Here is a 26,715-nt window from a genome sequence, read left to right as displayed (position 1 = left end):
ACAATAACAACAAGACTTACGTCCCACTAGGTGGGGTTGGCTACATGAATCCTTTTTCGCCAATTTACCTAATCGAGAGTGTTTTCATTTATTAGATTGAGGACTATTAAATCTTTCCACACTACGTCACTACCCCATTTCAAGGTATTTTAGGCCTACCCCTACCCCTTTTCATGCCAGAAACGATAACTCACTCACTTATCCTCACATGTGCTCAACTAGGTCTATGTTTCAAGAAGGGCTCCCTAGAGTTATTTTTGACCATTACTCTTTGCTTCTTGAGTCTAATCCTATTAAATGGGACGTTACTTTGTTTAGATTTGAAAAACTTGTGGCTGACACATTTTGATATTCGGAGTTCGCTTAGAGATTGGTGGGGAAAGTGCATTGTGGAAGGTTGGGAGCTCTCTTGTTTAATGAAAAGATTGAGGTATTTAAAAAATAAGATGAAAATCTGGAATATGGAAGTTTTTGGTCATCTCTGGTCCAGAGAAAAGAGGTTTTCTTCATGAGTTGGGGGTGATTGATAGATTAGCTAAGGGACCTCTTTCCAAGGACATAGTTGAAAGATGAGTTCAGTTGTCTAATGAATTTGAACATGTTGTTTTAAGGGAAGACATGAGTTGGAGGCAGAAATCTGGAACAAATTGGGTTAGGGCTGGGTTTAAACTCTTAAGACTCGTGGATGGGGTGGCGAGTGGTAGGAGAAGAAGGAATTTTATTAAAAGTGCTGGAAGATGACAAATGAGAGGTTGCCAGGGATCTTGGTTATATTGCAGTTATGATCATTGATTTTTATGTGAAATTTTTTTTTTAGAGGAGGATGGGGGAAGAGTTATGGTTGAGAGGCTAGATTGGTGTTCTATATCAGTAGACAAAGCAACTTGCTTAGAGAGACCTTTTGAGGAAGGGGAGATTAAGAGCTCGGTCTTAAAGATGGATAGAGAAAGCGCTCCTTGGCCATGGTTTTACTGTGGCGTTTTTTTTTATAATTGGTGGGAGTTATTGAGGGGAAGCCTTTTCAATGCCTTTATTGAGTTTTTGGACGATGGAGTGGTAGGAAGGAGCATGAGTTCTACTTTTATTACCTCGGCGCATAAGGAAGATTGTGCAGTTGAAGTCAAAGATTTTAGACCAATTAGCTTGATAAAGTGTTTATAACATTTTGACTAACATGTTATCCGAGTGATTGGCCTAACTTCTAGCGGATATTATTACTCTTAGATTGGAGTGCCTTTATAGGTGATACATGGATCCTAGGTGCAGCCTTGATTGTAAATGAGGTGGTTAAAGATGCTGTTTGAACTTTGAAGGAATAACAGAGGTCTAGTGTTGAAATTGGAGTTTGTGAAAGCTTATGATAGGGTGAATTGGGGTTTTTTGGGCAAGATTATGGATGGAAAATGTTTTGGTTTGAAGTGGAGGAAATGGATTTAGGGGTGTTTATCTTTTATGGTCTTTTCAATCTTAGTGAATGGCGAGGCTAAATCTTGGTTTTGTTCATTGGGATCTAAGATAGGGAGATCTATTCACCTTTTCTCTTTATTATTGTTGTTGTTGCTTTGAGTAGGATGATTAATTAAGGAGTTGACAAAAGTTTGGTGGAGGGGCTTAAGGTAGGGTATGACGATTGTACCATATCGCATCTTCAGTTCAAAGATGATACTATCCTTTTCCTTTCAGAAAATTTGGGTTGCTTCCCTAATTTGCAATACATGCCTTTGAGAAAGCATTCAGGTTGTAAACTTTCTTGTGAGTGGTATGGTGGTTGTGGGTATTAATGTGGACCTTTTTAGGCTAGCTGGTTGTGATGCATTGACTTGGTCTATTACCTATTTAGGTTTCCCTTTAGGAGGTAATCCCATTGCGGACTCTTTCTACGACCCGATTTTTGAGAGAGTGGCAAGGAGATTGGATGCGTGGAAAGGAGTGTTCTTCACTTTAGGTGGTTGTATTACTTTTATCCACGCTTGTTTATGCTCCATATTTTTTTTTTAATATTTCTCTTTTCAGAATTCCTGTGAGAGATGCATGGAGGATTAAGAAGTTGATGAGGGATTTCTTGTGGTTGAGTGGTGGCAAGGGTAATAGAGATCATGCTGTAGCTAGGAAACACTTCTCAAAATGTGAAGTGTCAGTGTCTCACACACGTCGAGCGCTGACACCTACTTGACACTCCTTAACACGTATTTGACATTTCGGAAATTAATTAAATAATTAATTATTTTTGGACATAGTTGAGACACATTATGACACAATGAGGACAATTCTTGCAATGGGAACATTGTGTTTTGTTGCCCCTTTAATTTTGTTAGCAAAACCTTAAAAAAGGAAAAAAAGGAGTAGAAACCGAGAGATTGAGAGCCAGGGATTCTTTGACATTGAAGTGGTTGGATTTTAAAGCCCTAATGCCATTGTGCTAACCTTGTAGAGCACCATTGAACCTCCCAACTCCCAAGATTCCTCTCTCTCTCTCTCTAAAGACATTCCTAGTTTGCTATTCTCTGTTAATTTGTTTTTTCTTTTTATAATATAAATTTAGATTTCCTGATGAACCATGCCCATTGCGGACCATCAGCCATGCCCTTGAGTTGTTTTCTTTGTTGTTTGGCAATATTCTATAAATGAATGTAGTTGATGACTGTGAAAGTGTAGCTTGTACAATGTGCAATTGATAATTTTGCACAAGTGATGCTTCTATTTCCTTTTAAATTAAAATTACTGCAATATTTGTCATCTAAAAGGAAATAGATGCCTATGGCTATATATATGTTTATATATAATATATATTGTGTAAATTAATTAATGTATCCTTGCTGTGTTGTGTCTTCATTTTTTTGATCGCTGTTTCAGTATCATGTTGTATCCATGTCTCGTGTGGTATTGGTGCTTCGCAGTATTGGTGGTTGGGAGATTATGTGTAGATCTAAAAGGGCGGGAGGCTTGGATCTAGTTAACTTGGTGTGCAAAAGCATTTCTTTGGTGGGGAAATGGTTATGGCATCTTCCTTTAGAACCTAATTCGATTTAGCATAAGTAATTCACAATAATTTGGTCGATTACAAAATGGGTGGGATACTAAAGTGAGAGTTAATATTACTATTCAAGTCATTGGAAGTTTTTTTCTTGGATTTATTGTCATTTTCTTCCTAAAGTCCAATATATAGCGGGTAATGGGGATAGAATTTGTTTTTGGGAGGATTTTTAGGTGGAGGAGATGCCTTTGGCTTTTGCCTATCCTCTGTCTCTTTCAGTTGTCAAATCTTCATGATAACCTGATTTATGCTTTTCTTCTTCTGCAAGGGGATGAGCATTTCCGGGACTTCCATTTTGGGAGAAATCTTAATGAGGGAGATATTAGTGAGTTGGCTTTTTTGACCTGCTTGCTTGGCTCTTTTGATGTTCATTTGGTGAGTGATAGAAGGGTCTGGGGCTTAGATCCTTGTGGGGGAGTTCTCTTGTAAATCCTTTTTTTACTATCTGACTTGTGAGCCTAATGTGAATCCTTTTGCCTTATATTATTTGATTCTAAAGCCCCCTAAAAAATAAAACTTTTATTTGGACCGCAATACTTGAGAAAATCAACAATGATTTTCTTGAGAAGAGAAGACTGATTAAGACCCTGTTGTTTGATGTTTTTGTCATTTGTTTGAGGAGTGTGGAGGCTTTTGCTAATTGGTATCTTCGATGAAAACTGGGTTTGCCCCTCCATATTGAAGGCTTTTTGTACTAATATGTTTAGGGGATTTGGCAAGGGAAAGGATAAGGAAGTTTGTGTTTGATTCAGGAGAAATGCTAGAATTTTCAAATGTGTGGCTACGGCTTGCATCGCTGCGGGTGTTGGCTTGTGGTTTCTTTCATCTTGTTTCTTTGGAAGATGGTTGGCTCGGCTCCATTGGGTTGTTTTCTGTTTTTCCTGTGATCTTGTGGCTGGTTTCTCTTGTTGTAAAAGGAGGACTTCTTATTCTCTTCTTTTTTTCCCTTTTTTCTTTTTCTGTTGTATAATTTTCTCCTCTAAAAAAATAATTATAATCACAACAATGCTGTCATCCAATCCCTTTGAATATCAGATGATGATAACCCCCAAAAAATCCCAAAAGAAAAATCCAAAAGCAAGAATAGTAACTTTCTCCCAAAGCAACTTCAGAGAAGTTTTCTAATCCTTGAAAATTCTTTTGTTCCTTTCGAGCCAATGAGTCTGAGCATATTGGAACACAAGGTGCAAGTCAATAAAGACCTCCCTCTTCTACTTGCCCAAAACCCCTAAATTTCACCCCCAACTGAATACTCGCACACATTTTGTGAGGTCATCTATGCCTCACAAAACCCTGCATTCCGTGGGTATTTTTCTGCCCAGCAATGGAGAAAGAGGTGAATAGTAGTCTCATTTGACTTGGGGCACAACATTAAAAAAGCAACTAGGCTGAGGGCTTTATAAGCTCGTTATCTGTAGCAAATCATTTATGTTAATCCTATGGAGAAATAAAGTCGTGATGAAAGCATGAATCTTAAAAGGAACCTTTGCTTGCCGAACAGCTTTGTTCAAAGGAAAGGGCTGGGAGTTGAAAGTTTGAAGAGATAATTGAAGAAATATTTAGAAGAGAAAGACCTTGAAGAGTCCCAATCCAGAGCTGAGCATCTCCTCTCATAGTAGGCATAAAAGAATCCTGACCAGGAAAAGACATAGGCCCATGGACCTCCCCCCCACAAAAAAAAAAAGAAAAAGAGCTGTAATTAGTGCATTATGAACAATAGATAACCAACTGCGCCAATTGACTCTCCCACCCAAATATCCTCCTATCTTCGTTTCTTTTACGCTTTTTTTTTTTTTTGAAGATTTCTTATCCTCTTCATACATTCTTCTTTTTTAATATATTTGTTTTCTATTAAATGAAATTCATCAATCAGTTAACAACTTTTTACTGTACAAATACAGATAATTTAGATGGTAAAGGTCAAATAAAAAGTTGTAGCTAATATCTAATTTGAAGGACTATTTGTTGTCATTGTCAAAAATTATAGGGCCGTTTGGTATCACTGTCAAAAATTAGAGAAACGAAAACCAAAGATTTGAAACAGAAACTAAAAATTAGAAACTGGCGACTTATTTGGTTAACATTTATAAAATTAATACAAATTAAAAAATTAATTTAAAAAATGCTCATTTTCATCTTTAAATCAAAATATTATAAAAATATGATTAAAATAATAAAATTACAAATAATACACATAAAAAATTACTATAATAAGAATAAATTTATTATAATTATTTTACTTAATTGTTCTACTTCAAATTTTACTTTACAATAAAAATTTTGTTGGACATGACAATTGAAAAATAGTAAAAGTATTTTGTAATTGGATTTATTTTTATTTTTTGAAATTTATGTATATTTTTATTTTAATTATATTTAAAATTCATATGATCATTTAAATTTAAGTTTAATTTAAAAGTTTATCAAATGAATAATTTGATTCAAAAAAACTATTTTTGTATATTAAAATTTCTAGCAGCAGGTTGCTAAAATAACTAAAAATCATAAAATCTGATTTTCAGTTTTTTAGCAAACTGAAAATTGGCAACAAAAACAGAAAACTGACAGCACAAATAAATGCGTTTACATTTTTTTTTCACTATGGAGAAATTGAAGCAGAAATCAGAAAACAACAACGATACCAAACAGGCCCTATGAAAACGAAGCCCAGATATGAAAACTAAAAATCAAAAACAGAAACTGAAAATTTAAAACCGTTATCTTGTTTGGTTCATATTTTTTAAAACTAAAACGAATTAAAAAATTGATTAAACAAATGCTCACTTTTGTCCTTGAATCAAATAACAATTGAAGAACTTTATTTTCATCTTTTTTTTTTGGCTAAGTGCTGAAAACCAACATCAGAAACAAGTCGTAATCTGTTTCTTTACTCTACAAAAACGAAAACATAAAACAAAAATGATACCAACCAAACCCTTAGTTTTTCATGTAATTTCAATAGTCTAAAAGCCATAGTTCATATTTGAATTGAAATTTATAGTTAAGATTTTGACAAATTTTGAGATTTCAATAAATTTTGGATGATTTGTGGAAATTTCAATTGAAATTTCATAAAATTGAAAATGATTGCCATTTCAATTTCAAGGGTGATGGAAAGTGGGAATTTCAACAAAAGATTTGACAATTTTGTGGAAATTAAAGTCAATGGGTGATATCACATGAAGAGTGATGAAGTAGAGAAATTTTAAATCATAATACTTAATTGTCAAAATTTGAGGATATGTATTTTTTTTCCCGAAGCAGAGGAGAATGATGCAGCTCGCCAGAAAACAAAATTATTATTTTACAGTTTTATTATGTTTTGTTTTCTTATTTCGGTCATTGTTAATGTTATAGTATCTTGTTGACTCTAAGTTATTATTGTTTATGTAAGTAATAGTTTTGTTTACTTGGGATACTAAATTGGTTTTTTGTTTCCCATTAGTAAAGGCAAGCTCTGGAGGGTGAGCTGTCAACTTGCAGGTCCTAATTTGATTCCTCAAGGGATCAAACTTGTGTATTTAAGTGGACACATGTGGTGCAGGGTTGCTGCGCTGCACGTCCCAAAGGTAGCCAACTAATTTACGTTGGATTCCTTTGTTATAAAAAGCCCCTTACTTTAGATTGATTTTATTTTGATGTTGAATTTATGACATCGCTCCTTGTAGTCAAGAAAAAGCTTGGTCACGTTGATTTAACCAGTGATTAGCAACATCTATTTACTTTCATTGCCCTTGAACCCACAAGAAGCTGTTGGAGAACATTCGCCAAGTTCATGAAATAAGGGCAGGACTCAAGTATTCTAGCCACACAACACTAGCGAGCTAAAGAATTTGGAGAGGGAGGTATCTTATTGCACTCGAGGCAAGATATACTTCCTAAGGGTAGTCACCACAAGCTAAAATCGAAGAAGTTTGTATCTTGTAAGGTGCTCAATAAGATAATATCAAATGTGATGTAGGACAAGAAGCAAGACCTTGGGAAGATCCATGTTTGAGACCACTTAAGAAGATTTGGATTGATAATTGTTGGGTTTAATTAGTAGTTTGCAATATGTTTAGTATAATTAGAATAGGATTATGTGTAAAGTAGGGGTATGTTTATAATGTAATGTAGTTTTAGTCTTTTATGTGTAATTTCTTGTAAAGAGTCTATTATAAATAGTGTGTGAAAGCCATGCTGTATGCAGTTGTTGATGAATTTGAATTGGAATTGAACGTGAGTTCCCGTCCCCACCTCCCCACCTCATCCCCCCCTCCCCTGGGGTACCTCCTCTCTTCTCTCTTCTCTCTTCTCTTTCCTTCCTCTCTTTTACTTCTTCTAAATTCTCCCATGGCTGCAGAACTTTGATGCTGCCCCTGCATCATTTGTTATCAGAGCCCAATATCGATCTCTATTCTTCCATTTCAGTCCACCCATTCTCCTTAACCCTTCTTCTTCTTTCTCTCTTCTTCTTTCTTTTCTCTGTTCTGATCTCTTGCCCTGTCCTTAGTTCCCTGCTTCCCAGCAGCATTTCACCGTCTTTCTTCGTCTTTGTTTCTCTTCTCCTTCTCATCTTTTCCTTTTCTTCTATTTCTCTCCTGATAATTTCCTTAGTTTTCTCAGTTCTCTTTCTTTGTTTTCTGACCTGAACTCTCTTGTCTATTCTGATTCTCTGCTCTTCTTCCTCTTATCTCCTTCTTCCTTCTTCTATCTTCTTCTTTGGTCTCTTTTCATTCCATGCTTATTCCTCCCTCCTATCTCTGTGATTCAAACTTCTGGTTTTCTGTTCTGAAATCAGTTTATAAAAAAAAAAAAAAAGAAAAACTGAAAAGCGGTTCTGCAGTTTCTGAACTTTTTCAGAAATTCCAGTTGTGTCCTATTTTTTCAAAAAACCACCTTCCAGACCCCATCCTGCAACACCACCCATCCCATTGAAAACAGAACTCCCTGAAATGCTCACCCTCAAATTTTCATCGTCATCCGATCATTGGAGGACACTCCGCGCGCTGGCCAAAACATCTCCAGCCGTTGGCACTTCGAAAACCCTTATCTCCTATGATTTTCTCATCACACCACCAACACCACTATACTCCCCATCCCCTTGTCTCCCTTCACCCCAAAACTCATCGCCGGTGGCTCATGTGCCCCATGCTCTGGTGACCTGTGAGTTGGATTCTGTCCGAGTCTTTTCCTGGTCCCAATTTCCCGAGAATTTGCTCCAGCCACGATTTTTTGGGTTTTCTCCACAATATTTTGATCTGCAAGGAGATATTTTGCTTGTGCACACAACATATTGCAGGAAAGGGTGATAATTTGGCACAAAACCGTGAAATTATTGCTGCCAACATAAAAAATCAGGTGTTTTTTTGCTGTAATTTGTGAGTTTTCTTTGTGAATTTGTTTCATTTCAGCAGGACATTCAATATTGTTGGAATTGGTGTATTCCCAAGAGGGGGGGGGGGGGTGAATTGGGTATTTTAAAAAATTTCCTTCCTAGGTCAACTAACCAACAACAGGATAACACAACCTAGGGTCGTCTAAGCATTCCCCAATAACACAGATGAACTACTGAGCAAATATTTAACCTTATAAACCAATCTTAGTATTAATAATCATTCAATGCATATTAGTAAAACTATCAGAGCAATAAATAATAACATGCAGGTGCAAAAAAGAAATTGCGGAAAAATAAAAGCTACACCAGATATGTTATCGGGGTTCGGCCAAAACTGCCTACGTCCCCGCCTCAAGTTCACAAGAGGATTCCACTATGGCTCGCTTGACGGGTGGAACGACACCTAATACAATACCTTACAGCATGGTGCACCTAGTTCTCCTAATCGGGTTTGAACTAGTCCAGGACTTTTCATAGGGCAAGTCTCCCTCTTCCGACCACATGTCGGGAATACAACCAATAAAATATTTGTGTACAAATAAATTGCTTCTAAAACAAGCTGATGTGTACACCAATAAGCTCAATATGCACTCACGTATGATATGAAAATAAGTTCAATGTGAGTATGATGATTTTCTCATAAAATAACCTTTGTATAAAGATGTTCATGATAAGTGGTCAAAGATTTTAACCCAATTAAGAAATCCCTCCAAAAATATTTTTCTAAATAAAGTGCTGGACAATTTAGGGTTTATGGCTCAAAAATATTTTTGCTAGCACAAGTAAGAAATAGTTTTTCTCCAAAAATGTTTATCTATGAAAATATATGGAGAAAACTTAGGATTTATTCTCAAGATAATGACTTTAAAAAGAATGAGATATGAGACGATAAGCAATATGATTTGTAAAAAATAAAATGCCGAAGATAAAGAATACTCTCTTGAAAATGATTTTTCGAATAAATAACAAAGAGAGGATGAAAAACTAGCTTAGGAAGATGAAAATATGATATAGAAATTTCAGAGGATTTTCTAACTAATCATCTTGCTAATTTTGAGTTATGAGGGGGTGTATATAGACTTGGGTGCAAACATGACCGTTGGGGACACTAAGGTCATTTTAGAGAAAGATTAATGATTTTTAATTAGAATTAATCTCATTTACCTGCGGTAAAAAATTGACTAACCCGGGAGGTTCGGTCAACCATATTCAAGATTCGGTCAACCATATCGCTATGTTCGATCGACCGTGGCCATTTTGAATAGGAGATATGGTCGACCGTATTAAGGCGATTTTGAACCGTTCGAGTTTCGGTTGACCAACAAAGAGGTCAGTCGGCTACTCATACGATTCGGTCGACCGTGGCTAGATAGAACTAAAGATTTGGTCGATTGAGTATACGGTGTGTCAGGCACGTGGCAGTTCGGTCGACTCGACCGAGGACACTGTGTTCAAAACTGGACGGTTGACTGTACGAAGTCAAAATGTTGACTTCCGTATGGTTCAATCGACCGTATCATTTATACTGCACAAGTTCGGTCGACCGAGGCTTAATCTTCTCAGCTAACAGTCTTTCGGTCAACCAGCATAGTATAACTAGATTGGTTTTGTCTACCGAGGCCCTTTCAATGGTCATTTTAAGTCCTGATTTTTATTTGAAGTCACCCCTGTTCACATAATTATGACTTTTGAGTTATAGGGGATTTGTTATGAGGTGCTTGGGGACCTAAGGTCAGTCTATGACCTAGGCTTTGGTTCCCTACGGTCCATCTACGGTCATTACTGACCTTTCATTCATACCATGCATGCGATGCATTATTACACACCAAATAAAAAAACTAAACGCAATACAAATGAAATTTAAATATCTTCAATCTTCTTTGCTCTTGTGACTTCCTTGGAATGCGCCAGATGATGTACATGTTCTTCGAGTTTCTTCTGGCTTCCATTTTCAGTCTCTTTATGTATGTGTTCTGAAATGTTACCTGTTCAAGCACTAAATACACACATAAGACACTGGTGCTTTGTTAGCATTAAAACAAAGATCAGACTCAAAAAGTCAACAAATATCAAGGTGGATTAAAATAGCTTTTGAGAAATTGGGAGTAAGGCTTGTGGGAAATTGTGTTAAAGGGTTGTTATATGTGGGATGTGTCTGTAGCATTTATATGCATGAATTTGGCAACTTGGTGGCAAATTATAGGAAAAAGGAATGTCATTTGCCAAACTTTGGGCGCAATTTCAAGATTTTAAACACCTTTCTCAAATGTGGAGAAAAGGTTTTCAAAATCATCATTGATGGAAGATGTCCAAGGAATGTGCTTTCTATAAATGGAGCTATGGGAACACGTCTTTCACTACAATGGGAAGAAAATCATTTTGAAGCTACTCTACCAACCAACTTGGACAAAGAATCTGAGGTTAGTGATCATGTCAAAGTTACTCAAATTGAAGACACTACAAACAAGGCAATGGAAGTGTTGGAAGACATCCAAAGTCTTTTAAACATTCCTATTGTAGAATTTGTCATCCTCGATGAGTTCATTGATGCTAATTCTCAAGTCAAGTCTATGGGGCTGCCAATGGAATGTGGTTTCTTGTCTCATTCAAGCGCTAGATTTTGAAAGTTCAAGTTTGCTTTTCCCTTTTGATCCTCCAACATTTCAAAATTCAAGGCCAAATTTTTCTAACTAGGGGAGAGTTGATGTAGGACAAGAAGCAAGACCTTGGGAAGATCCATGTTGGAGACTACTTAAGAAGAATTGGATTGATAATTGTTGGGTTTAATTAGTAGTTTACTATATGTTTAGTGTTAATTAGAATAAGATTATGTGTATTTAGGGGTGGTTTGTAATATTTGTGTAAAGTAGAGTGTTATTTATGGCTTTTATACTTCTCTTTTGATAAGCAAAGAAGGAAGGAGAAAAAAAAAAAAAAAAACATAAGGGGGCAGCACAGCAGGACTCGTCGACGAGGAACCTATGCTCGTTGACGAGGGAACAGCAGAGGTTCATCGACGAAGGTTCTGAAGCTCGTTGATGAACAATTACCGAGAGCAGGAAATTTTCAGACTTTTGGCATCGTCGACGAGAGCCTTGTATTAGTCGACGAAGGGTCTTCTTGGTCTCGTCGACAAGGCTCTGTGTTCGTCGACGAGAGGCGCTTGGGCTGCGGCAGTTTTCAGAAATTTTGAATTTTTGAATTTTTGAACGTTGGGTGGTTGGGCAAATAGGGAGAAACCTCCGAGGAAACTCTATATATGTCATTTGGGCATATTTTTGAGAGTTAGAGTGATCATTATTGAAGTGTATTGTGTATAATATGATTTCCTTAGTGAAATTTGTGTGCCATTGCTTCCGTGGATGTAGGCTTTGCCGAACCACGTAAATCTTTGTGTTGATCTTGTTCTGGTTGTGTGTGCTATTTATTTCTTGTTGTTTATTTTGCTGTGCATCTTCATTATACGATCCATATCACAACATAGGGGTATGTTTGTAATGTAATGTAGTTTTAGGGGTTTATGTGTAATTTCATGTAAAGAGGCTTCCTTATAAATAGTGTGTGAAAGCCTGGTTGTTGCAGTTGTTGATGAATTTGAATTGGAATTGAACGCGAGTTCCCCCCCCCTGGTATCTCCTCTCACCTCCCTTCCCTTTCTTTCCTATCGTCTGTTTCTTCTAAATTCTCCCATGGCTGCAGAACCTTGATGCTGCCCCTGCATCAAAATGCTTGCTTAATTTGGCTAAGAGATTTGTCTCATGTTCAACATTTCAAATTCAAATTCATTTGATGGATATGACAAGGAAAAGTTTTCAGATGAGTTACAAATTGAACAGCATCCTAGAGTGTGCAAATGTGATTGAGGATGTGTTCAACATCGGGAAAATGGAGTCTGGAAGGGGTATCAAGATAAGTGCATTCTAGTGCACTGGTTGAGCAGGCTAGTCTGTGAAAGTACTTGCATTGCAGAAGAATAGTTGAAGAAGATTGATCTGGAGATGCACGCTGAATTTACAAAGACTTTTTCTGAATAGTTAGTCTCTTTCCAGTCTGGGGGGGATTGATGCAAGAGCGTCAAAATCCAAAAGGATGGCCATATTGGCCAGATTTGCTGCCCAATCATTGCTCACATCACTGTAGAAGCACTGTTCACGCTACTCTGGCTGTTAATTTTTTTGAGGGCTATTATGTCTTTGGAGTCTTCTGTTTGGGGTTATTTTTTTTTAATAATTATTCATAAATAAGTAGAGGGCCGATGTTACAAATTCTCATAGGATATTAAGGGGCTGATATTTTAGGGTTTTCAGTATAAAACAATCTTCTATTGGTTGTACTTTCAGTTTCTCCTCAGAATTTTGTAACAGAATTTCAGATGTGAGTTTTCTTGTGGGCAGAAACCCTATAGACTCATATATTTTATTTCCTATTCAATTGCATAGCATTCATTGGCTATTTGTCTGTTTGGATTGCTGCTGGAACTTGGAATTCTGTGTTCAGCTGCAGGAAAGCAGCTTTAATGGCCGAGGGCTGCATCAATATGTGTCACGTGCGGAACACTTCACTTTGTGTTTAGAACTGTGCAGTTCTAGTCGTAGCACACAAGCTTTACTAATAAACCAGGGATTCACTAGATGAACAAGTTCACAAGTACCAAATAGAAATTGCATGAAAGCAGTTTCAAGCATGAAAAAAACACGAGTCAAGTGGTAACCGTAAAGCAACAGAATTCATTTCATTACATGTCTGTAGGCAGCGTGTATATGGTGAGGGAGGCAAGTAGGTAAACTTGTTTACAATTGTTAGTGAGTCATACAAAGTTGATAAACACCCACTTCCCCGTTGAAGAGCTTCCTATGCCAATCTTACTCTAGCCGTAGGAAACATCAATATGAGTTAGGAGTCATACTCAACTTTTTCACAAAGGCATTACTTTATCCAAGGGACAAAACTTACACTAATATTTACATGATGATTTGAGCAAAATACAAACAGTTACAAGCAAGCTTAAGACCCTGAACAAGCTTGGCTTGTGACATTCTCCCCTACTTATGCAGTCAATGTCCTCATTGACTTGGGCCGCTACGTAGTGTTCAACTTTATCAATGAACAGATGCTTGCTTTGTGCTGACATCCTGCTGATTTCTTCATCTTTGAGGCCTTTTCACTTCACCAAGATCATGTAACGCCATCATCTCAATGATGTGGAATCTTTATTTGCAAGGATCTCTTCAACTTATCATCAGTTGCTTTGGTTGATTGAGTTCAAGTTGGATCTTTAGCATTGGTGATGAATGGTTTGAGATAACTAGTGTGAAACACATGGCACATCTTCATCCAAGCGTGAGGATCAACCTTGTAAGAGGCCTTCCTTTCAAGATTGGGATTGGTTCTTCATATTTTATAGTGATCTCCTATATTGACCCTATAGAAACTTGATCCATTTTGGATGGAGCTTAACAAGCACCAAGCCTCCCATGTTGAAGTGCATTGATCTTCTTGAGCTGCCTACTTCTTAATCCACTAAAAAGATTTTTTCGAGTAGGCTTGGGCAATCACTGCATTTTGTCCCCATTTTTTGGTGAAGATGTATACTCTTGGACTCTATTCTTTGTACGACTTAGTCACTGTGTAAGGTAATAGAGGCTTCTAGCCTGTAGCAAGATCAAAATGATTTTGTTGGTTGTTGAGATCTTTTGAGCATTGAGACAGTACTGATCCACGCTGGGTAGTTGCACCTAGTTGGTGGTGGGGAAATGAACAAGTACTCCTCTTTTAGCTCATTGAATCTCTGTATGGCCATCACTGTCACGTCCTTATTTCTGGTATGTGATTGCCCATCATGGCATCCAAATTCTGATGGAGGTACCAGGCCTAGGGAAGAAATAGTTTTGCAAAAAATCATTATTTGACCACTCGCAATAAATGAGTTAAGAAAGAGTATTTGTTAAAACACAAGATACGTACGTATATATTTCATAATTTAACCAAGAAGGATTTACTGCCAATAACAGGTTTTTACCCTTGAGCCGTATTTTATATACAATGTTTGCATTGAATGTCATTTTATATAAAACATTGTCCGTACTTCCTAAACTAAGTACATATAGAAAACAAAAAACATGCCTAGTATCTTCTTCCAACATGTAGAAATGTTAAAAGTGCCAATCTCTTGCAAGACTTCACAAATAGGGTTCCCCTTCAGTTCGGACCTGAATTTTTTATAGAAATAGGGTGTGCAACCATGATGTCAGTAGACATTTTTAATTCCCCTTTATTCATATAAGGATTTCACTAATGTAAAGTGTGATTTCTTTATATGTTTGAATGATCCTACCAAACACATTCCTTATTCTAAGCAATCTCCTTATCTAGAGTTACCATAACAAGACATTCAAATAGCATTCATATCAATATCATTTCAACATAGTTATGCTATCTCAAATAATTGCCGGTTTCTAGCTTGGCCAGTCCTCACTTAATGGGGAAATTCCCTCCGGAGCTTTAGGGCCTTTTGCCCAAGGGAGACATAATTCCTACTTGCTCAAATTTCACAATGTCACAGCCACAACAACACACATAGTGCCATCTATTTCGCATAATTACAATTCATTCAATATATGCACAAAAAAGTTATGCATTAGCAAGAAAAAAACTATCATTCTTATAAGATCCATATCCATTATGTATAGATTCCCAAATAAGACAAAAATATGCAGCTATGAAACCTCAGGAGAACATATATGAAACCATATCTAGTAATCAGAACTAACAAACTTAAAATCCTTTTTAGAATTCAATTCCTTGCAAGTTTCTGCCCTTTTTTTCCCCTTGAATGCCTAAAACCCTTAGATGAATAAATGAAAATTATGAACAGATACCTTGATTATCAGCTTCTCCAATTTATTTTGAAGTGAGCGCATGTGCAACCATATCTAGTAATTAGAAATAAAAAGCTTAAAATCCTTGTTATAATTCAATTCCATGCATGTTTCTGCCCTTTTTATCCCTGAATTCCTAAAACCCCTAGATGAATAAATGAAAATTATGAATAGATACCTTTATTATCAGCTTCTCCAATTTATTTTGAAGTTCTTCTGAATTTTCTATAAATATATTTTTTTCGTTTTTTTTCCCTGATGTTGCTTGATTTTTGGCAAAATTATCTCTCTCCTCCTTCCTCTTCCTCTTGAACTAGGGTTTACAGCAATTGGTAACAAGTGTATTTTGTTGTTGCCGGTATTTTTAATGCAGGAAACAGATTAGGATAGTAGCTTCTCCAGTGCTGGTAGCTGTGCTGTAGATGGACTCTACAGTGCTACCAGTTGCTGGCAGGTGTCAACACCTGGTTTAGCATGCCCCTGTTCTGTTTTGATTTTTCTCTGCCCCAACTTCGTTCAAGCTATGGTTGATTGAGCTTAGGTTGGATTATTCTATGGGTGATAGCTTGAAAGATGTCAAGGTGTGAATGGAGGATTCTAGAATGTTTTGACCAGAAGTTTCCTGTGAATCTTGTGTCTTGGTCATTGAACGATGCCCTACGAACACCCCCAATATTCCATGAATTGCTTGAAGAACGATTTTGTCATCTCTTCTTTTGAGCAGTACTTCTATGTTGGGGTAAAAGTACCGTATTGTGAAAAGTAATCTATAACCACAAGTATAGACCCCATGTCCCCAACTCTAGGCAAGTTGGTTATGAAGTCAAGTGAGAAACTCTTCCATGGTCTCATTGGAATTTGAAATGGCTCGCCCTATAGTCTTTTTTGGCAAGGGAGACTGGTTCAGTTATACTCAACCACCTCATCTCACATGTGTGGGTAGTACCTTTGCTTCAATAATGCCAAAGTTTGGTGCCATCCTTGGTGGCCTGCCCACATAGTGTCATAGCGCTTCCATAATAGCGTCTTCCTTAGGTTATTTGTACGAGGAAGAAAGTCAGTTATCATGTTTCCACAGTGAGCCATCCTCTTACTATAATTGGCACACTTTGCCGTATTCCAACAACTTCACGAGGTTTTGGATGATCGGATCTTTGACAAAGTTCTCCTTAATGCGTTCTTGCATGGTTGTGGTAATGTTACTTACTGTCAAGTGAGTTAAAAATTGTAATGTTGCAAGGTTGTTCTTCTTGCTCAGTGCATTTGCAACTTGATTCATTTGAGGTTGAAGAAGTCAAACTTCACCTTAGGGGATAACTTAGGTTGTGTAAAGTAGTGGATAATAGACAAGTTACTGGTTTTCACCATGAACTGTGCTCACGTGATGTTGCCACATTTGAAGACAATGAATCCTTGCCAGCATTTCTTTCTTTTGAGTTGTAAACCTCCGTTTGTCTTCACTAAGCTTACGTCTCTCGTGCAGATGCTCTTCTTATAGTAGGACTCCACCAAGAGCATATTTTGATGCATTTGTTTGTACCTCAAAGGGCTTCATGATATTCGAAAGAGCAAGTACCAGATCCCTCATCATGACTTCCTTCAAGTTGTTGGAGGCCCCATAGCATTCTTGCATCTAGTTCCACCCGTGGCCCTTCTTTAGTAATTTGGTTGACAAGGCAGTCCTCCTTGGGTACTCCTCAATGAATTTTTAGTGGTTGGTAGTGAGTCCAAAATGGGAATGCAATTCCTTGATTTTCCTCGGGATTTTCCAATTGTGAATAGCTCTTACCTTCTCGATATCCAGATATGGTCTTGTTCAATCACATGACGATGGAATTTAACACTCCTTATAAGCAAAAGAGAATTTCTCCTCCTTCGCATATATTTTGTTCTCCTTTAGCCTGCTGAACACCTTCCATAGCGGTTTTTTTATGTTCTTCCAGAGTAGAAGTCATTGAGACATACTGCGTTGTACTTGTCAAGATAGTTATGAAACACTTGATTCGTCATGCAGAAAGTTGTCAATGCATTTGTTAAACCGAAAAGAATCATCAAGAATTCATGATCTCCACATCTGTCATGCAAGTATTTTTTTGCTCATCACCTTCTCTTATCCTCACCTGATTACACAACTCTAATTCAAGTTTGGTCAAGTCCTTGGCATGACTTACCTAATAAAAAAAATCATCAATTATTGGAATGGGACACTTGCTGGCGCATTTATTTTGTTTGAGTGTGCAGTAACCTGCATATAGCCACATGTACTCATCATATTTCTTTTGAAATGACACTAGAGCTTCAAATGGCAATTTAGAAGGCCGTCGTAACCTGCTTCCAATAAATAATTAAGCTGATTTTATAATTCTACTAACTCTGGAGGCACCATTTGGTATATGGCCCTTTAGCAGTGGGCTTCTAGTAACTACTCAATCTCATGTGCCACAACTTGTTGCGGAGGGAATTTGTTCGACGGCTTGTCCGACATGACAACTCGATACTCCTTTAATGTATCTTGGATGGCTGTAGGCATCACCTGTTGTTCTATGTCTTCATCCACGAGCAATGAGGCAATATTTGTAGGCTCACCCTTCTCTATCCCTTCTTCTGTTGCATGCTAGAGGATAACTTCTCATCATCTTCTTTATTCACCACTACTTCAACCATGCAAGGGTGGTTACCTATGAGGCAAATGAACAGTGAACGACATTGGAACCGCCCTAGTCTCCCGTAAGAATTCCATTTTGAGTTGCAATGACAGTGAATTACTCTCCCACTAACCAACTTCACGGTCATTTGCGTTGCTATACTGAATGGAGGTTGGGTTGTGGAGTTAACTACTTTCATGCGTCTTGTTATCCAACTTCAAGCTGCTCTCGATGCTTCACCTTAAGAGACAAAGCTGTGGGTAGCTTCAGTATCCACAACAGCACATGTGTTTTTCCCATTTATTTGTAGATCCACAAACATGAACTCTTTAGCTTGGGCAACCTTAGGTTATTTTGTATGCTTCATCCATGTGTTGAGTAATTGCATTGCACCCATCTTTGGGTTTCCTCTTCATCCGCATCTTCTCCTTGTGTGACCTCTTTGCAATGGAAGCTTGCAAGGCATCAGGAGATGACTGAGGACAATCTGCAACTTGATGAGGGCCTTGCATAAGAACATGCATCTTGTTGTTACATTGGATTGAAGTGGATCCTTCCTTTGAAGATGATGCCTTGGTGTTGTTAGTAAACCAAAAAGCGACACAATTCATTTCATTACACCTCCATAAGCAACACATGTATTGCTAGGAGGTGAGTAGGCTAAACAAATTTATAATTACTGATGAGTTATAAAGGATTGATGAACACCCACCCTCCCCTTAAAGAACTTTTTATGCTAATCTTGCTCTAGCACTAGTAAACATCAATATGACCAACGAGTCACACCCCTCCTTTTCACCAAGGCATTTACTCTACCCAAAGAATAAAACCCATACTAGTATCTACATAATGGTTACCCACCCAATGTGCACAAGCATAAGGCCCTGAGAAAGGATGTTATGTCAAATCTATAACAAAGTTCATTTAGAAAAACTACATATCCATGCATTGTCTTTTAAGGATGTCATGAAAACAGGACACTGTTTTGAGATTATAAACCAAATCATGGTGGACAGATGTGCATTGCTTTACCTTGGCATATGGAGAGGCTATTTTTGTTACTTGAGCTTGTAACGCCCAGGAAGCAATGAACTAATTCAATATATCTGGGAGGTTCATTATCTTTGTCTTTTAACTTTTTGTTTTTTGGTTATATAATAAATATCATAAATTGCATGTGTATTGGCAAGTGTAGCTTCAACATATGTGATCATATTTTATCATTGATACCTTGGTGATACATTTTTCCCCAGGAACATTTTGGTTTTGTCTCGTTTGCAGTCATGAGTTTCATTGAGAGATTTGACATAAGCATTGGATTAACATAGTAATCTAAGAATTTTGTAATAACCTGAGAAGGTTTATTAATTGACAGATTTTTATGATTACATCTATTATTATAATTAATGCAATTCTCTAATATGTCATGGTGATACGCTACCCATGTTTGTAAGGCTGAAATTTTTTGAACCAAAAAATTGCAATTCAACTCTTACTTGATTTTGAGAAAATTCAATTTTTTGCCTCAAAGATCAATATTTTTCTCTTCAAGAAGATTTTGTTCCATTTGTCGTTCTACCTGTAAATTTATCTATTTTTTTTTTTTAAATATTGTTAGAGGTTCATAAGCCATAAAAACTTATCCCTGCATCAAAATATGGCACTGAAGGTAACTGTCTACATATCAAGATATTTCACCTAATGTCCGTATGTTTTTCAAATGTCAGCCAACGATTCTTATCTGATATTTTGTTTTTTTTTGGTTCTGAATCTTCACAAGATTGATTACTACCATTTTTTTATATAATTATTTCTCTGGTATCTCACATAAATGTTTATTTGCTTTAGGTACACAATGTGTATGAATCTTCACCTGGAGTGGGCAAAAGAATTTATTTCTGTTTTGCTGTTTACATCCCCACCATTCCTGCACTGCAGAAGTATTACTGTTTCCTTCACTATCTTTCACATCATTTGTAGCTTAGATAGTTAAATTGTATTTACACTGCATTGTACTTATCTTCTCTATTATTCCATGTGCTATATCTTACTTATGGTTGTACCCTTTCCCCCCCTCTTTTTGGTAGGGATGATATCTGTATTATTTTATACTTTTCTTTTTCCATTTGCAGAGAATATGGTGAACTCTTAGTGAGTTGTGGCTTGATAGGGGAGGCAGTTAAGATTTTTGAGGGTTTAGAGTTGTGGGATAATCTAATATTTTGCTACAGGTATGGACAATCAACATTAACACCATTTATTTATTTATTTATTGTGTCTATTTGGGCATTAACCTTATTGTCTATGGGGGGTCTTATGAGAAATATGATTTGAAAACGATAGTTTATTGGAGAAGAAAGCTGCTGCTGTCGAACTCATCAAGAAACGGCTGGCTGAAATGCCCAGGGATGCAAGGTTATGGTATGTGGGTTTGCTGGGCTTGTTTGTTGTCCTTTTCCACATTCAAAATTCAAATTTAGTTTTTTTTTTTTTCTAATTAAACGCAATCAAATTTTACACATCAATCGATGAAAGTTGACGTTTTTCTTATCATATTTGCTTTCTCATGGTAATCTTTTCTGTAAATGTATTTATATAGCGATGGATGAGATTGTAAATTTTACTGTTTATTACACCTTGGTCCTAATTGAATTTGTTATTTCATATATAGATGATTTTCATCATAGCTCTTAATATGCTTTTGTTGGCGGGAGGCATATTTTAGATGTTGTCCTTGTGGCAAATGAGGTTGTTGATGATGTTAGGAGTTGGTAGTTTTTGCACGACAGCTTGTTTTTTTCTGTGGGGGAGCACCAACTTGACCAAAAAGCTTAAGACAATAAGCATGGGTCCATCCATGTATATAAGTTACTCTTTAGTTCTTTTTTCTTGATGTAGTGTCACTTTGACAAGTGGAATTTTCAAGAGTCTCCCCCACATTTGAGTTTGTAGATTTCCCTTTGAGTAGAAGCCATCTAAACAATTCCCAAAAACTGAAGCAGTGATATTGACAGGGAAGGCGTTCTGATGGTTGAAGGGATTCTCAGAGATTAGGATTTCCTTTTAATGAGCCCTGATTCGAGCCCACTAGGCCAAAATTCTCTAGAACATCCCAAGAACACAATTGGTACAGATCCAATCATGTGTCTCTGTGGCTAATTGGCATTCAGAAACATATAGGAATTTCTTTCTACTTTATTTTACATGTTGAATAGAAATATTATTTGAGTTGAGTTCTGTTTTGCACCCTGTAAGTGACTTCAAAAATATGTTTTATATGAAGGTCTTTGCTGGGTGATGTAACGAATAATGATGCTTACCATGAAAAAGCTCTTGAAGTTTCAAACAATAGATATGCTCGAGCCAAGGTTATTTATTTGCTTTTTAATCAATCAGCTGGTATTATTTTCTTTTGTTGGACTTGCAACTCTTGATTTTATGGACACCCTGCAGTGTGGTGATTTCCTTTTGTTGTATGTACTTGGGTGGCATCCCCTTGATGCCCTCTAATGAATTTTTCTTTACTGATAAAAAAAGTATTTTCTATTGTTAATATATTTATATGGTAAATTAATATTGATGTTTATATTTTTAGTTTTCTTTGTTGGCAGCGATCTCTTGCACGTAGCGCATACAACAGGGGGGATTATGATAAGTCTAAGATTCTATGGTTTGTCTCTCTTGAAAGGCTTTTTTGTTCCCATTGTTTTGTCTGTGTTTGTTGTTCTCAATCAGTTTCCAACTGAATGAGGCGTATAATGATATTTCCTTAATTATTTTCAGGGAGTCTGCCATGGCCTTAAATTCATTATATCCAGATGGCTGGTTTGCTCTTGGTGCTGCTGCATTGAAGGTGTTGTGATGTTCAGATATATTGATTCTTTATATTTTAGGTTTTGGTATATGTGTTTAAACCTTCAAAATTAATGTCAAATATGGAAAGCTACGAGATATTTTGTAACATTTGTATTTCTTTTGTTGGTTTAAACTTATTGTTTAAAAAAAAAAACAATACAGGCTAGGGATGTCGAAAAGGCACTGGATGGATTTACCCGTGCTGTTCAACTTGATCCTGAAAATGGAGAAGCTTGGAATAATATCGCTTGCCTGTATGCTTGTTTTAGGCTTTGTCATCTTATGATCTCTCCAACCATCTTATTGTTCTTTTCATGTTTTGTTCCTTTACCATTTGTTCTGCAAAAAAAAATATGTTGTACAATTTATTTTATCTATTTTTGCATTTTACTTTTTATATCCTCTCTTTCATATAGTCTTGGGATTATTACTATGTTCTTTTTATAGAAAAAGGAACTTTATCGAGAAGCAGAAGAATTAGATACAGAAAATGAGGATAAGAAGTCCTTACTCGAGGAAAAAGTAAATAAAACTACGTCATCTTAATAGAGCACCGACCCTAGTCGGATGACATCTTGAAAACAGCAACCCTTCAAACAGCCTGCGCTATAAGCCCAAAAAGAAGCCAAGTACCAAATCCTATCTCAAAAATACCCCATTGATAATCTCTTACTAGAAACAATTCTTGCATTTCTTTAAAGTCAAATTCCCTGTAACACAGCACAAAGAGCACACTGCCTTTTAACATCCTTGCCTTTCCTAAACCAGCAAAAGAAATATTCAAAAGATCTTCCACCGATTTTGGACAGACTCACATTTGACTGAGCACCCCCAAAAGGAGTATTCCACCACTTCCATGCAAAATAACAATGAATAAACAAATGAGACACATCTTCTGAATTATTTCTTTGTATGAGACACATCTCTCGTGACAGACACCAGCCAAACAAACACCTTTATCTTAGGAGGAACTTTAGTCTCCCTAATTCCTCAGTAGAGAGAAAAAAGATTTGCATGAATAATCCCCTGAAGAATCCAAAGACTGAACTCTACCATCACTCCTATTGGTGATATGCCAACCGTCCAGTTAAATGAGCAAAGAAACAGCTCCTCCATCTCTCTATCATTCAAAACCCTTCTAAAATGAAAGTATCAAGAAAAGGAATTTCTATAAAGAAAAAAGAAAAAGAAATCACATCAATATGATGGGAGGAAATACGATGCAATCGAGCAAAGGAAGAAGGTACTGCCCCCCCTGATGGGAAGAAAGACATACAATTGAGGAAAGGAAGAAAAGATCGCCTCACCCCACCCCCCTCCCCCCCCCAAAAAAAAACCCTCAAAACACGCAAACACAAACCAAACAAAGGGAAAAAAAAACCACCGAAACATCATACCAGAAACCTAGTACTGTTACCTCTCGCCTATTAAAGTTTTGTAAGTGGAATAAGAGAAGGATAAACTTGGGAAATGAACCCCCAAGGATGAAGAGCTTCTAACACCCAAATTAGCATGCCGCTCATGATCTTGTACTTGTATTTACATTTTTTTTTTTAAAATAAAAAAGAAGAATATATCAATAGAGAAAGGAAGTACAATGACTGGAGAATGACAAATCCTCCTGAAAGGAGCAAAAGAACAAAAGTTGGAAGAGACAAAATTAATACAAAACAGCACTGCAATCATGCTGAAAATCCTGCAACGACAACCCCTTGAAACAGCCAGCAGTTACAGCCCATAATTATGCCAAATGCTGAATCTTATCCCAAACCAAAGAACAGGAAGTGTTCTTTCCCTTGAAATATGAGTGTTCCTTTCCGACCAAACACCCACAACACAGCATACAAACCACATCTCCATAAGGTTGATATGTCTTTATGCCTTCCAAAACCTGAAAAAGAGATGACCATCAAATCCTCCACAGACCCAGACAAACCCTACATTCCCTATATGCCAAAGAGTCTGTTCCATATCCTCCAGGAAAATGAATAATGCAAAAACATATCAAGCAAATAACACACATTCCGGGGATAAAGCCTTAGAAGGCTTCGTACTTTGCAACTGCTGTTAGTGTTAACTCTATTAAGAACAAGCAATCAAATAAAAGCCTTAATTTTATAGGGAACTTTGACCTTCCTAATACTACAATAAAGAGAAAAATACAAGTTTTCCTGGAATTAAGAACTCAAAGAAAGATTTACAAGAAAAATCTCCTGAAGACTTTGTTAAGGCCTAATATACTTTGTTGGCCTTCAACCTAACAGCTTAAGCTTTTAGGTAAAGTGGCATCCTAACATGGTATCAAATCCTGTTTGCGAGAAGATCCTGGGTTCTAGTCTTCTTGCCTGTGTTTATTGTTAAAAATTATCTTATTCCCTATAATGGGTGTTGTTTATCATGTATCTCTCTACATGTGCTGCCAGGCTGCACGTGAAGGGAGTGTTAAGACCTGATTACATTATTGGTCACCACCTAACAACTTTAAGTAGTGTTTGGTTCACACTTAAATAAGTACTTATTTCAAAAAATACTTTTCCAAACTACTTTTTTTTTAAGGAAAATAAGTATTTTCTAAAAAAATGTAATTCCAGACTACTTTGATATAAGTACTTTTTCTGGAAAAGTACTTTTCTATAAGTAGTTCCAACTAATCCTTAGGCTTTTAGGTTAAGTAGTATTCTGATAGATTCCAACTTCCACTTCCTTAGATCCTCCTTATTTAAAGGATAGTAACCATCCAATAACCTAAATAAAGATGCAAGCTTATCCACTTCCCAAGAAAAAAAATTGCCTATTAGAAATTGAAAAAGAAGAAACAAACTCATTATGTAACAAATAAAGATGATACAAACGAGGGAAAGACACAAAAAGAATGGAATATCCCAACCGTGGGTATTGTCAAAAACTAGTGTGAAGCCCATTGCCTACCCAAAATTTGGTATCAGAAATGAATTGAGGAAAAAAATGACATATACATCTCTGAGGACTCTCAAAAGAAGATCCTAATCTCATGTTAGTACCCACCCATTATTTGGTAAGAGAAATTTACTTTTAATACTTAATGCCAAAGAGAATTCTCCTCTATAGGAAACCTTCATAATACTCAACGAGGCAGTGTTTTTAGACATCAAATTCCCCAGACCAACCCCTATCTCATTTTTAGACCCACACCACCACCTCCCATCTAACCAAATGATCCTTCTTCAACCCCATCCCACGTCGAAGGAAGCCTCTCATTATTTTCCCTAAAGAAGTAGCAACCCACCAACATAGGTTTACCAACCAAAGGAATATATAAATACATTAAGGGCCAATCTGAAGTAGCACACCCCACTAAAGAAGCTAACTCCAAAGATCTATCCGCCCTCAAATTAATACCAACTAACCAACTCTTCCCTAACTTAACTTTTAACTTATACACACACCCAAAAATCTCTAAAATGGTAAGCACATAAAAAAAAAAGGTCCTTATAATCCTTAACGAAAAAATAGCGTCATCAGCAAATAGAAGACGAGATATAGCCATATTCACTTTTTATTACTATGTGCCAAGGAAAATTCGCCTCCAAGGGAAACCTTCTCAACCATTTAGCCAATAGGGAAATATTTTTGGACACCAAATTACCAAGACCCAACCCACCTTCTTCCTTTGACCCACAGCACCTCCCACCTGACCAAATGATCTCTTCTGTCCTTTACACCTGGCCAAAGAAAATCCCTTATAATCCCCTCTAGCTTTTGAACTACCCCTCTTGGAATCCTAAAGAGAGATTAACAATACAGCAGGTTAGTAGAAAGGATGGTGTGAGTAAAAGTAGTTCTACCATCTAAAGAAACAAAACTCCTTTCCAACCATCTGTCCTCTGCACTGCCTTAGACACCACCAAATTCTAGACGGATAATGAACAAGGCTTACCACCCAAAGGAACTCTTTGTTTTTTTCCACTCAAAAGGAACTCTTATATAGATCAAAGGCTACTTTAAGACACTACACCCAGCTAGGGAGCTCAACTCCAAAATTCTCTTAGGACCAGTGCTAATTGTCTCAGCTCTACTGCTCCCCAAGTTAATTGTAAGACTGGAGACATAATCAGAAATTTTTTAGAATAGTGAGAATGTTAACCAGAGAGGTAACATGGTCTTCTAAGAAAATAATGGTGTCATCTGCAAACTGCAAATGAGACACTACAACCTCCTGCTTACCTACATTAATACGCCTCACAACTCCCTATCTACCATTTTTCTGAACAGATACACCACAAGGACAACTAGAAAGGGGAATAATGGATCCCCTTGCCTAACTCTCCGAGGATAAGTAAACCAACCAATATTTAGGCTGGCCATTAATAATTACTGAAATGTAAGCATTAGAAAGACGCCCAAATCCAATTCCCCCACTTAACTCCATAGCCTTTCTTCCTAAGCACCCTATCCAATATTTCCCAACTATATCATAATCCTTCTCACGATCATCTTAAATACAATTCTGCTCATCTTCCTAAAATGAATATCCTCCACCACCCCATGTGCAATCAACTTAGCATCCATAGTATGCCTCCCTCCGTAAAGGACGCATTGAGCAAGAGAAATAGCATTACTAAGGAGTAAGGATAGGACTCAACGTATTCCAAACACGTTAGCTATGATCTTATACTGGCTAGAAACTAAATGAATAGGCCAACAATTTGACACTTTAGTTGACTTTTCTTCTTAGGCATTAGTGAAATGAAGGTTGAGTTCGCTTGAATTTTGAGATGGATAGAGAAAAGGCTCGTGTGCTAGATGGTTTTTCTATAGCTTTCTTTCAAGATAGTTGGGAGATCTTGAAGGGAGACCTCAAAATTTTTCTTGAATTCTTTCACAATGGAGTGGTGTGGGGGAGTTTGAATTCCACTTTTATCACCTTGGTCCCCAAAAAAGATGGTG

At 36.9% G+C, this 26,715-nt stretch overlaps 2 protein-coding genes across 3 annotated transcripts in view; one reads left to right on the top strand and one right to left on the bottom strand.

The window, feature by feature from the left end:
• LOC131154584 (uncharacterized) overlaps window positions 1–26,715 on the bottom strand; it is a 531,072-nt gene that overhangs the window by 228,836 nt on the left and 275,521 nt on the right. The gene's annotated exons all lie outside the window — the stretch shown is intronic.
• LOC131154586 (uncharacterized) overlaps window positions 1–26,715 on the top strand; it is a 114,054-nt gene that overhangs the window by 43,191 nt on the left and 44,148 nt on the right. For both annotated transcript variants that reach the window (XM_058107461.1, XM_058107460.1), the window contains exons 8-14: window positions 19,783–19,874; window positions 20,067–20,165; window positions 20,278–20,355; window positions 21,218–21,302; window positions 21,546–21,604; window positions 21,718–21,787; window positions 21,952–22,043. In XM_058107461.1, coding sequence (XP_057963444.1) covers window positions 19,783–19,874; window positions 20,067–20,165; window positions 20,278–20,355; window positions 21,218–21,302; window positions 21,546–21,604; window positions 21,718–21,787; window positions 21,952–22,043 — 575 coding nt within the window. The remainder of the gene's footprint in view (window positions 1–19,782; window positions 19,875–20,066; window positions 20,166–20,277; window positions 20,356–21,217; window positions 21,303–21,545; window positions 21,605–21,717; window positions 21,788–21,951; window positions 22,044–26,715) is intronic.

This window comes from Malania oleifera, chromosome 4 (genome assembly GCF_029873635.1).
Source record: "Malania oleifera isolate guangnan ecotype guangnan chromosome 4, ASM2987363v1, whole genome shotgun sequence".
Lineage (NCBI taxonomy): Eukaryota > Viridiplantae > Streptophyta > Magnoliopsida > Santalales > Ximeniaceae > Malania > Malania oleifera.
This window is presented reverse-complemented; position numbering and strand designations above follow the sequence as displayed.